Here is a 13,657-nt window from a genome sequence, read left to right as displayed (position 1 = left end):
AATAGTAGCCTACCAAACTGCAGCACTCTATTGTCCCTCTAATTGCTCTGAAATCAATGCAAATGTAATCGCAAATCTAATCAAAACAATTAATGGAAGCCCATGAGCTCGTGTTGCGCAACATTTTTACACTGCCCTATCAAGCAAAAAGGCGGTAACTGCTCATTTGGTTGAAAATTAGTTGTCATTTTTTTTCTACAATAAATACATGCTTAATCAGGTGGACAAGTATCCTACCTCTGTGATTGGAGAAAACGGGGGTCATGTTAAAAGTAACAGCATAAAGTTACTGTGAAACCAAGGTAAATGAAAGCCATTTTTCTCAATCCAACGCTATGAGCAGTTACTGCCTTTTTGCTTGGTAGGGCAGTATAGGCTATGCAATTGCGCAAGAGTGATGGCCTCTATTAAAACGAAGATCCCATCAGCAATCTCTAGGCTAGGCCTACTATTTATTTCTCAACTTTCCTAATATTAAGCACATTGCTTATCTTTACAACAGGAGTATAGCCTACTTGGCTGGCATGAACATGAACCACGGGAAAAGCATCATCCATTTACTATTTAAGTGCATAGATGACGTGTATTTTTCCCCCCGCTGCCCCTGTTTAGAGACAGGTGCATGATAATGGTCCATTCTAAATCAAAACAAATTTCACACCTATTATTTAGTATGTGTAAAGATAAGATTAAATCAAGAGTAGTCTGGTGACAATATTAGCCAATTATACAAATTGATTTGAAAATATATTTGTCACATGTGCCGAATACAACCAGTGTAGACCTTACAGTGAAATGCTTAACCAACAATGCAGTTTTAAGAAAAATACCTTTAATAAAAGTAACAAATAATTAAAGAGCAGCAGTAAAATAACAATAGCGAGGCTATATACAGGGGGTGCCGGTTAGTCGGGGTAATTGAGGTAATATGTACATGTAGGTAGAGTTATTAAAGTGACTATGCATAGATAATAACAGAGTAGCAGCATAAAAGGGGGGAGGGGTCAATGCAAATAGTCTGGGTAGCCATTTGATTAGATGTTCAGGCGTCTTACGGCTTGTGGAAGCTATTTTAGAAGCCTCTTGTATCTAGGCTTGGCGCTCTGGTACCGCTTGCTGTGCGGTAGCAGAGAGAACAGTCTATGACTAGGGTGGCTGGAGTCTTTGACAATTTTTAGGGCCTTCCTCTGACTCCGCCTGGTATACAGGTCCTAGATGTCAGGAAGCTTGGCCCCTGTGATGTACTGGGCTGTACGCACTACCCTCTGTAGTGTCTTGCGGTCGTAGGCCGAGCAGTTGCCATACCAGGGAGTGATAGAACCAGTCAGGATGCTCTCGATGGTGCAGCTGTAGAAGCTTTTGAGGATCTGAGGACCCCTGCCAAATCTTCTCATTCTCCTGAGGGGGAATAGGTTTTGTTGTGCTTTCTTCACAACTGTCTTGGTGTGCTTGGACCATGTTAGTTTGTTGGTGATGTGGACACCAAGGAACTTGACGCTCTCAACCTGCTCCACTGCAGCCCCGTCAATGAGAATGGGGGTGTGCTCGGTCCTCCTTTTCCTGTAGTCCACAATCATCTCATTTGTCTTGATCACGTTGAGGGGGAGGTTGTTGTCCTTGCACCACACAGTCAGGTCTCTGACCTCCTCCCTATAGGCTGTCTTGTCGGTGGTCAGGCCTACCACTGTTGTCATCGGCAAACTTAATGATTGTGTTGGAGTCGTGCCTGGCCGTGCAGTCATGAGTGAACAAGGAGTACAGGAAGGGACTGAGCACGCACCCCTGAGGGGCCCCTGTGTTGAGGATCAACGTGGCGGATGTGTTTCCAACCCTTACCACGTTGGGGCGGCCCGTCAGGACAGTCCAGGATCCAGTTGCAGAGGGAGGTGTTTATTCCCAGGGTCATTAGCTTAGTGATGAGCTTTGAGGGCACTGTGGTGTTGAACGCTGAGCTCTAGTCAATGAATAGCATTCTCACATAGGTGTTCCTTTTGTCCAGATGTGAAAGGGCAGTGTGGAGTGCAATAGAGATTGCATCATCTGTGGATCTGTTAGGGCGGTATGCAAATTGGAGTGGGTCTAGGGTTTCTGGGATAATGGTGTTGATGTGAGCCAGCCTTTCAAAGCACTTCATGGCTACAGACGTGAGTGCTACGGGTCAGTAGTCATTTAGGCAGGTTACCTTAGTGTTCTTGGGCACAGGGACTATGGTGGTCTGCTTGAAACAAGTTGGTATTACAGACTCAGACAGGGAGATGTTGAAAATGTCAGTGAAGACACTTGCCAGTTGGTCAGCGCATGCTCGGAGTACACGTCCTGGTAATCCGTCTGGCCTTGTGAATGTTGACCTGTTTTACGGTCTTACTCAGATCGGCTGCGGAGAGTGGGATCACACAGTCGTCTAACAGCTGTTGCTCTCATGCATGTTTCAGTGTTACTTTCCTCGCAGAGAGCAAAGTGATTTTAGCTCGTCTGGTTGGCTTGTGTCACTTGGCAGCTCTCGGCTGAGCTTCCCTTTTGTAGTCTAATAGTTTGCTAGCTCTGCCACGTTTGCCGAGCGTCGGAGCTGGTTGGGATATGTACGTACAGTCACTGTGGGGCTGACGTCATTGATGCACTTATTGATGAAGCCAGTGACTGATGTGGTGTACTCCTCAATGCTATCGGAAGAATCCCGCAACATATTCCAGTCTGTGCTAGCAAAGCAGTCCTGTAGTTTAGCATCTGCTTCATCTGACCACTTTTTTTTACAGACTGAGTCACTGGTGCTTCCTGCTTTAATTTTTGCTTGTAAGTGTTACGCCCCTGAAAAAGGGGAGAAATAATCACGAGAGTGATACGGTATTGTTTCCTCACTGAGAACTTTTACTGCAATGATTTTACAAAAGTAACACATTTTACCAAAGTAACACATTTTACAAAACAACAGATCTACAGGAAAGAGCTAGTGTTGTAGGGTACAAGGCTTATTCAAGTCACAACAGTATACACTGTAATTCACTGAAACATACACTCATTTCAATATAACTGTCAAGCACAAAGCTTTAACGCAGTAAACCATAACTTAATTTATCAACAGTCAATAAAGTGTTTGAAAAACCATTACACAAATAACACCGCAAAATATCTTATTAACGACGCACATGTTCATTCACGATCGACATAAAATGGCAGCTACTCTCAGTACAAAGCTAGCCTTAGCTGCAACCGAGCAGGGCTCATATTACTCTGCAAACGTAACTCTAACTTCCTCAAGATGTTACTAAGACACACCTTAAACACTCTTGACATGTTAGCGAGTTATTACATTTAAATGACTCTGTTTTATCATCAATAACGTACCTGAAAAAGGGGAGAAATAATCACGAGTGATACGGTATTGTTTCCTCACTGAGAACCTTTACTGCAATAAGGAAAAGACCGCGATTTCCCCGCGAACTTGGGTGGAGACCAGAGCAATCGATCTCAGGCTCATCAGCATTTAGTAGATCACAGATTAACACTTTTCCCCTTCAATTAGGCACCACAAAATAAAGTAATCAATATAACATTTACACATTCCTTTTACAATTCTTACCCTTTGTACACTTGATGGATTTTAACTTTTTAACACAATTATATGAATGTTATCAATCTCTATCAACTAATACAGAATGCATGATCTTTTTAACCTTAGATGTTTTAAGATCCTCACATACTATGAACTTACTAATACTTTTTAATGTATAACAGGCTATGAGTATTTCCTTTAACCTGTCACATAACCAGGAATCGGGAGGTTCAAATAATGGTCAGATTTGCCAAATGGAGGGTGAGGGAGAGCTTTGTACGTGTCTCTGTGTGTGGAGTACAGATGGTCTTGATTTTTTTCCCCCTCTGGTTGCACATTTAACATGCTGGTAGAAATGAGCTACAAACTGATTTTAAGTTTCCCTGCATTAAAGTCCCCGGCCACTAGGAGCACAGCCTCAGATGAGCGTTTTCCTGTTTAATTATGGCCGTATACAGCTCATTGATAGCGGTCTTAGTGCCAGCAACAGTTTGTGGTGGTAAATAGACAGTTACAAACAATACAGATGAAAACTCTCTAGGTAGATAGTGTGGTCTACAGCTTATCATGAGATACTCTACCTCATGCGAGCAAAACCTTGAGACTTCCTTTGATATCGTGCTCCAGCTGTTGTTTACAAACATAAATAAACTGCCACCCCTTGTCTTACCAGAGGCTGCTGTTCTATCCTGCCGGTACAGTGTATAACCCACCAGCTGTATGTTATTCATGTCATCGTTCAGCCACGACTCTGTGAAGCGTAAGATTTTCATTTTTAATGTCCCATTGGTAGGATATATATGCTTTTAGTTCGTCCGTTTTATTATCCAGCGATTGTACGTTGGCCAATAGTATCGATGGCAAAGTCAGATTAGCTACTCATCGCCTGATCCTCACAAGGCAACCCGATCTCCTTCCACGAAACCTCTGTCTCTTTCTCCTGCGAATTACGGGGATGAGGGCCTGTTCGGGTGTTTGGAGTAAATCCCTCTCGTCCAACTCATTAAAGAAAAATGATTAGTCCAATTCAAGGTGAGTATAATAAAAGCATTACATGCATAATTGCATTTGCTGTCACTTTTGATAATGTTATTTTCTGCTAATGGAATATTTGTTTATAGCCTACTGCCATGTGCACATTGCTGCTTTTATAATGTGAAGAAATTGCCTAATAGTTTATCAACATTTAAAGCTGAACGTTCTGATCTGTTGCGTCAGCCACATGTTGCATCAGCCACTGTCCCAGACTGTTTGGAATATTTATTTCTCGCACAGAATAGAATAGGTCAACTTTTGTACTATGGGGGATAGTTGATTGACATAGGCTAGTGCTTTTGCTGTTTGTTAGGCCTACTAATCTTGTTGGCTGACCAAAAGTAAATGTGCACAGTTATTCCAATATCTTCAGAATGCACCTCAGAATTGGATAAGGACATGCGCTGTTGCATCCCCGAAATGTCTGTCTTCACTTGTAGCCTCTGAGAGACCCAAACACTTGATGGAGAGCCATGTGAGTGAGAGGTGCTTCGGAGCACGCAGCGCTCAGGAAAAAGGGCATAACACAGCACTCCAGGCCAAGGGCACAACGGCCACTGGCCACAAAAGGATTTTTGTTTTAGGGTGCATTACTGCCACACAATTCGAGGCATTTTCAAGTGCTTGTCAATTTGTTAATGAGACTATTGGCGTGTGTACAGCCTGCGCAAAAAAACAAAGCAGAGCTCATGCCTTTCAAGCGACTTTTTTCAAATTGTCAGAGTCGCATCATGCAGCCTTACAATGTATTCAAAATCAAAACATATAGCCCAATGTTTGTAGAGCACACTGTTCTATACATCAATAAATCAAAATGAAGCATATAGTACTACCTATTTCTTTGTTAACCGCTCGACACAGAATAGCCGCATGTGCACACTCCCTCAAATCATTGAGAAAATATCCTTTCTATTTTATTCAGCTTTGTTCAATTGTATTCTTCATACTATAAAATAATGCCATGGAATTCTAAGCAAATCTTGTCTGCTAAATGAACTAGTGTAGCCCACAGCCATTTGGCTATTGTTCTTCTGTAATAGACTATATTTTCTTCATATCATGCTTCTTTAAACCTGTCTAAATTAATGGATTTATTGTGAAGGTGTAGGCTATTTTAAATGGATTTTTTAAATGGAGATGTTCGACGTCTGCATCAGTGGCTTGTAGGCTATGTGTGGAAGCCAGGAGATGCTAAATGTTTATGCTAATTAACGGTCAATTACCGTGAGAACGACAGTTTATTTGCTTGACAATAACCGGCTGACTAAATTTCGTGACGGCCACAGCCCTCCCGGCCCCCGTCCCCGCAGGAGGCCTTTTTGGTAGGCCGTCATTATAAATAAGAATTTGTCCATAACTAACTGACTTGCCTAGTTAAATAAAGGTTACATTTTTAAAAAAGCCCTAAACGTGACCAACAGATAATATTATGCGTGCATACAAGGAACTGACATTGAAACATGCAACAGTAGCAAGCCAATCCTCTCACAGCCCCCCAAAAAAGGCTATGTTATTGAACATACTTCTCTAATGAAGCAACCAATATAAAACAATTTCAAACATTTTCCAAAATGCTATTCCTGGGAAAATACCATTCTAAATAGCGCACCTGATGCGTGTGGTTCCATATGTGACAGAGCTGAAAATCTCCAACATAGAAAGAGGGGGAGTCTAAAGATGCAACAACTAAGATGGGTTGCTAATATGACTAGGATTGTGCCTTTCGCTTCTGGATAGTGAAAGAAAGTTGATATGAAAACCAATAGAACAGGAGAGAAATGCTATTTTAATGGCAAATTAGGAAGTTTTTATAAAATTGCCTCTACGTTTCTATGGTTTGATTTTGGCTAGGCTGGCTACTTTGAAGCAAGGTAAGACATGCCTCATAATATAAAGTAAAATGTCCAGGTTTCATACAATTTGAATTATGTTTTTAAAATGCATACTTCCTCCAGTTGCTAGGTGGTGGGTGACGCTCTCATAGTGTTGCCTATTGTATTGCCCATGACTGGGTTCAATTAATAAAAATAGTAGCAATATCATGCTGAGATCCTCCTCTTGTTAATTGTGGCCATCAAAACTGTTTTTAACATGCGATTGCATTTAGAATTGTTGCGCAATGACTGTGCTTACACGTTTCACTCCAGCAGCATCCAGCTGTTTGAGAGCTGCGTTGTCCAACTGGTGATATTATTCTGCTCATAGCCTACTGTGCTCTGTAGCATATCCTGTGTGTGTTTGATAAATAAGCTGTATGACGAACTAACGAATATACACGCATCAATTGAATTCCACTCCATTTTGCTAATTCACCTATTGTCCGATAAGCATGAATGGTCAAATGTATTTTTTTGCCGCTAACCGGTTAACATCCCTAATATAGACCCAAGATTGTTCTGCTATGGGGGCAAAAGTTCTATTTTACTTTTTCCAGAGAGCATAGTAGTTGAACTATGACCTATAACTGATTTTTAGTAGGAATTGTCAATGGGTAGGGGCTATGGGTCTATCTGTGATTCACTGTATGACTACTTGAAAACACATTTGTAGTGTGTGTAGGGGCAGTGGTCAACAACCATCCTCCTGGAGATCTATTCTCCGGTAGATTTTCACCCAACCATCACAAATCACAACAGATTCTGCCAAACAAGTTGTTGTTGAGAAGCTAAGTGTAATTGTGTGTTTGCAATACTAACTCTTCCGCCTTTCCTGTCATGGGATGAGTTTATAGTAATGTCAGTGTTCGAGCAAGCTGGTGAGGACAATGTAAATAAAACCACAACTTTTCTACTTCATGCCATCATGACAACTCTGCTGCTGCTCTACATTTTAGACCTATCTGATTATGTTTAGCTAACACCCTCTTACTTTCTCCATGATCTGTTTTCCTCTCACAGGAACACCTTCCAGAGCTTGAGCACATGTAAAACAATAACTGGAAAAGATACTTGCATGCTATGATCTAGACTTTCTTTATAACCTTGTTTACGATCTGGTCCTGCATCTTCTGGCGACCTACTGCATCTTCTGATGACCTATTGAAAACCGTGCAACAATGATACTGCAAATTAAGATGCATGATGTATGCCTTTTTTTAGTTTTGATGACAAAATTAATCCTATATGCTTGTCGAAGTTCGTCGCTTTCTGGGTCCAACTGAAAGTGAAATAAATTATTACAAATATATTTTGGTGGTGTTTTCAATAAATTAATAGTGATTGATTAGATATACAGGGATGATTTAAAAATTATATTAAGACTGCATGGGGGCTTTAATCTAACTCGTATGTAATAACAGTATATGTCTTCAACAGGATGAGGAGTCTTCCAGCAGCAGTCATGTGGATGACGAAGACTGGGACTCAGACACCGCGGAAAGCGGCAGTGGTAGCGAAGACGAAGAGGGCAATGACGCCATTGCCAAAATCTTCCTCAAGAAGTCAGTCCCTGTCCTTTGTACCTTGTGCGTTAGGATGGAATTATTGTGGATTGAGTCAATATCACTGCCTCTGTAACCAAACATTCCTCGAAGTCTAAACATCCTGCCCTTGACTTTCATTCGCTATATCTCACTCTGTATGTTAAACGATACTCTAGGGCAGTGCTCGGCAACAGACAGCCTGCGAGACAAATTTGGCCCCAAAGCGATTTTATTTGGCCCCTCAATATTTTCTTAGTTAATAAAAAAATTATATAATGTCCCGGCCCCGCAACCTGCTGCGCCTGAAAAAATTGTCTGACGACTGAATCTAGTTGCCTACCCCCTGCTTTAGAAACTCGTCTCTGACATCAGATCAGTTTTACACACTGACCAAAATGTATTCACAACACCTCATTCTGTCTTGCCAGGTCTGGTAGTGAGGTCGAGCGACACACCAGTGAGAAGAAAAAGGAGGATAGGAAGAAGAGACACAAGCGGAAGGAGCGTGTGGAGGAAGAGGCAGAGGAAGAGGCCCAAGAGGAGGACGAAGGAGAATGGGAGAAGGTGAAGGGAGGAGTGCCCCTCGTTAAGGTGGGTAATCAAGTCATGGCACTCCACTTATCTGTATGTATAGTTGGTGTTCATTAACCACCAAATGTAAGAATTGACAAACGGAGAGGGACCACCTGAGCTTTACTAATAAGAAACACTAATTTTTTTGTTTTCCATTGCAAAACCTTTTAAAGCATTTTCTCTCTAGTCCCCAAATGAACACGACCCAATGGTCCTATATGGTCATAACGCGTCTCAGAGTAGAAGTGCTGCTAATCTAGGATTGTTTCTGCCTTTTAGATTGTAATGACCTGATCCTAGATCAGCACTGCTACTCTGAAATGCTTTGAGTACAGAGCCAAACCTGCCAGTGAATGTGGATAGTGCTAATTGCTTTTCCCTACAGGAGAAGTTTAAAGGTTAGGTAGCATGAACGTAACCACATTTAACATATGGTTAGTATATGCATCAAAAGTCCCAATGCAAAGTTGCACCTCACTTTTACATTTTTTGTGTTATTACATAAAACCTATCCGAATGTTGAAGTCATGCCAGAAAATGTTTTTGTGGGTTCTGATGTAATATGGAGGACCCGGCAAGCCAGCCTATTCCCTATAATGTAAACTCCAACAGAAATAACTTAGAATTCAACCAAATCGTTTGCACTCAATTACATTTTCAGCCAACTTACAAGCAAATACTTCATGAATTTATTGTTGCAAGCTGATTTGTTGAGGTTGCTAGCCAACCAGCCTGCTAACGTTATGTTAGCACAGAATGCGTCAGCCAGTTGCTTTAAACACCATGGTTACAACTACATTAAAGTAAACCAAGTTTTTGGAAATGCATAACGCCATCTAACCAGTTATCAAACAATGTTGCCGGTATATGCAGTTCTTAGCCAGCCAGCTAAAGTTTGTTATTTTAGCCAGCTAACTAGACTAGCTAGCCAACCACCACGGGCGACATAACTAAATAGTAAGCCAGAAAACAACACCACCTGGTCTAGCACAGGAACCCATAGAACACACACAAAAAAGCCAGCAGATATAAAGTACAGAGAGTGGAGACTGATATACGGCTGACTTGGCTCCCAAAGAATGGCCAAGGAGAGAGGCACTTCAAAGGGAGAGGCCATTTCACCGGCAGAGGGGAGAGTCAGCTAATCCTATAGTGAGGCAAATCTAAAGTAGATTCCAGAGACATTCCAGAGTCGGCATTGGGCTCCAGGCAGATTGAAGTTATCACAACAGCACAGTCAGTCAGCTACTGTAGTGCGTTAGTACTAAGCTAAGGTTGAAAAACTCAAAACACGTCAAAGTTGACCAAATAAATTGTAGGACGAAAAACGAAGAACATACGAGGTACTAAACAATTAGAGCAGGCAGAAATAATTTTCCACTTTCCTTTTGCACCAGAGGCAAGCCTGCCGGTGCAGAAGTCAGAGCTGCTTAAAGCAGGCGAGCAGGATCATATGCCCCCCAGGTGTGGGGAATTTGATTGGCTGTTTACATCACACCACCTCGTGATTGGTAAATTGTAGCTCATCATTGCCAGCTGTCTGTCTGCATGGCTAGTGGCTAACATTAGCCAGCTTAAGCTAGCTAACGCGGAGTAGATTCTCCATATGACTTTGAGAAAATAGTTAATTGTGGTTATACAGAAATAAGTGAATAAATATGTTAAAAAAAACACAACTGTTTGTATTTATAGCTAACCAGATTGTACCTGCAACTAAGTTACTAAGTCTTTGACCACACTGTGTTACTTTAGTGAGTAAAAACTCATGCTTCCTACCTTTTAAGATGTTTGCCAAGGGAACAGAAATCAACACAACAGTTGTGGTAAAGAAACTCAACGAGATTCTGCAGGCCCGTGGAAAGAAGGGAACAGACAGGTACGACTTATTTGACTACATTGACATAAATGCTCTGTCCCAGAATGTGCCCCTAGTCGATGGCCCTTTGTAGATCTGAAAACAATGGTGAAGTAAGCAATATGGTATTGGTTGTACCTAAGGCTATGCAAAGTTTTTTTTGCCTTTCACAGATATAGCACTTTCATGTCTACAAGGGGACATCCAGGTAGGGTTTTGGGGTTTCTTTTGCGACCAGATAAAAACGCCATTAGGTAAAAACCGCCATTAGGTAATATGACACCTAAGCCTGAAAAGACCCTGAACTAACTTAACACTGTCCCTACACCTGTTATTCCCTCTACCTCCCTCCTCTACATTCTGCTTTGTTCAGAGCTGCCCAGATCGAGCTTCTCCATGCCCTGGCCAACATCTCCAATGAGAACATTCTGGGCGAGGGCATCCTGGTCAAGATCAAGTTTAACATCATCGCCTCCCTGTACGACTACAACCCCAACCTGGCCGCCTTCATGAAGGTCAGACTCACTGGTGTTAAATTCCAAGTTGTTAAATGCTTATTTGTTAAATTATTAAATGGTTAAATTGCTGAATTTTAAAACGTTCGTAGTCTGAAGGGGTTGAGCCTGAGCGGTCTTAATTCTGCCACCTCTATATGAAATGACAACACATTTGAGCATGGAAAAAATAAGAATATTTAATGTGCAATTCTACAAAAATGGCAATTCCATCCCTTTTAACCCCCCCCCCCATAGCAGTTGGGGGGGAAATGTGGTGGGGGAATGTATTAAATGTAAAAACAAAGTTATTGGACAAGTTGTACTTTATCTGTTTTTAGAAATGTCTTCTCAGCATCAATTACCTTGATTCTCCAAGTACATTTACCAGGAATTTGACCTGGTGAAATGGTGCTGACAACCATAAACTCCCGTTTTCGTCCTGGATTCTCCCGTATCCGGCCCGAGTGTGACACCAATTCACACTAACATCTCCTCATCCATTTTACCTGTCCTGCCCCACCCCTCTCCCAGGCTGATATGTGGAAGAAGTGTCTAGACTGCATTGACGAGCTGCTGGACATCCTCTTTAACAACAACAACATCTTTATCGGCGAGAACATCGCCGAGGACAGCGAGAACCTGGCCATTACTGACTCTCAGGTAATTCTCTCACAGAAAACTCTTAGTGGTTGATTGAGTTTCTTTCAGTGAATGAATGAATGAATGAATGATTGATTGGTTAATTTATTTGAACTACTCCAAACGAGTAGTTCCCCACAGGAACAGGAATACATATACAGTCAAGAACAAGCAGTATGTACATTACAAAAACCTATCAAATACGTTAGTGTTTTACTTATTGCCATTGTGGTCCTTTTGTCAAGAAGACAGGCATGGCAATACACTTCATATGATAGGCTGCAGTTTGCAGTAGATGGTACAAATAAATTCAGTTTCTCTATCTGTTCCTCAGCCATTCAGGGTGCGTGGCTGCATTCTGACCTTGGTGGAGAGGATGGACGAGGAGTTCACCAAGATCATGCAGAACACTGACCCCCACTCTCAAGGTGAGGCCCTCTCATAGTGTTCTCGCTATTTTAGATCCACACCCGCATTTTCACATTATCCAAGTCACTTGTGCGTCTGTCAAAGACTAACTTAATTGATACTCAATCACTATAGACACATGAAGTAAATGGATTAATAGAATAGACAGCAATAGAATTCCTATGAAAACCTGTACATAACACACATTATTGGGATCACTTTTTTTTACCTATGAAAAACCATACCCTGATCTCTTTTTCACACCGACTTTAAATTTCACACGGTGATATTTAATCACTCACTCCCTCTCCCAGAGTACGTGGACAACTTGAAGGATGAGGGTCATGTGTGTGGCATTATCGACCGCCTGCTGGGCTACCTGGAGACCAAGGGCAGCACGGAGGAGGTGTGCCGCGTCTACCTACGCCGCATCATGCACACCTACTACAAGTTTGACTACAAGGCTCACCGCCGCGCACTGGGCCTCCAGGGAGAGACCAAGGTAAGGAAACGGACAGAGACCCCATCATGAACACAAAATTACTTTCAGGTTATGGGTACACTCAATATGGCAGCCGGTCCACCAATCATAGAACTTGAATGGGAATGTATGTTTTAGTAGTTATATTTCTATGTGCCCCATGGCTGCTTCTCAATTGTCTGAAATGACTGTCTCTTTCTCGTTTTAAATTGCAGGATAGGAGAGATGTAAGCAATGTGGCGGATACTTACTAGGAATTTGTGTAAAACGTTTGAACGAAGAATCATAAAAGGACGTGAATTCACACATTTCTGAACATTAACAATCCCAATTTCTTTTAAATGTTTAAACATCACACCCCTAGTCATAACCCAACCTTGTCCTCACGTAGTGTCGTAACGATACTATACCAGGCCTAGTATCACGATACCATAATTAGAAAAAAAAGTGGCCTAGCATCCTGTTCGCCCTGTCCCCTGAACGCTTGGTCATGTTTTCTAAACGTTCTCCAAAAACCTGTCGCTGAAATTCACACTTCTACTCAACTCATTGAGTTTAACTCCACACTGTTAAGTGAAAAATAGAATACTGCATAGAATGGCTAATTTGCTCATATTTGCCAAGGCCTACCTGTGATTTAGTGGGAGGAAAAAAAAACATGCATCATGATTTGCATGTCATTGTGTCAGTAAGGGGAAAACACTGCATGACACCTTTGCTCTTCAGTTCACACACACACACTCTCCCTCCCTTCCTCACATACTGTCTCCCTCACTCTTATAAAAAAAAAAAACACACCCCTCTCTCTCCCACAAACACACATACTTCTCCCATCTTTTAAAACATTAGGCACCAAACAGAATTTAAGGAGCACAAGAAATAGATTTTTGAAGTGGTTTAGGCTTACTATTAGGCCTATATGAATCCTACCTTTTGAAGCACATCTCATGAGTAGCAGACCCTTTCTTCCTGTGCCAATCAAATAAGCCTAAACCAGGTTGTTACTCCCACTCGTTCTATTCTGGTTAGAGCCAGTTTGTACTGTTCTCTGAAGGAAGTAGTACACCGTGTTGTACGAGATCTTCAGTTTCTTGGCAATTTCTCGTATGGAATAGCCTTCAATTCTCAGAAGAATGGACTGACGAGTTTCAGGAAGAAAGTGCTTTGTTTCTGGCCATTTTCAGCCTGTAATCGAACC

At 41.8% G+C, this 13,657-nt stretch overlaps 1 protein-coding gene across 8 annotated transcripts in view; it reads left to right on the top strand.

Moving 5' to 3' along the window:
• Window positions 1-13,657, top strand: part of eif3c (eukaryotic translation initiation factor 3, subunit C) — a 69,670-nt gene that overhangs the window by 18,670 nt on the left and 37,343 nt on the right. For all 8 annotated transcript variants that reach the window (XM_014159288.2, XM_014159285.2, XM_014159283.2 and 5 more), the window contains exons 8-14: window positions 7,900-8,024; window positions 8,435-8,597; window positions 10,364-10,455; window positions 10,808-10,949; window positions 11,463-11,591; window positions 11,905-11,998; window positions 12,293-12,480. In XM_014159288.2, the coding sequence (XP_014014763.2) occupies window positions 7,900-8,024; window positions 8,435-8,597; window positions 10,364-10,455; window positions 10,808-10,949; window positions 11,463-11,591; window positions 11,905-11,998; window positions 12,293-12,480 (933 nt within the window). The remainder of the gene's footprint in view (window positions 1-7,899; window positions 8,025-8,434; window positions 8,598-10,363; window positions 10,456-10,807; window positions 10,950-11,462; window positions 11,592-11,904; window positions 11,999-12,292; window positions 12,481-13,657) is intronic.

This window comes from Salmo salar, chromosome ssa19 (genome assembly GCF_905237065.1).
Source record: "Salmo salar chromosome ssa19, Ssal_v3.1, whole genome shotgun sequence".
NCBI classification, from domain to species: domain Eukaryota; kingdom Metazoa; phylum Chordata; class Actinopteri; order Salmoniformes; family Salmonidae; genus Salmo; species Salmo salar.
This window is presented reverse-complemented; position numbering and strand designations above follow the sequence as displayed.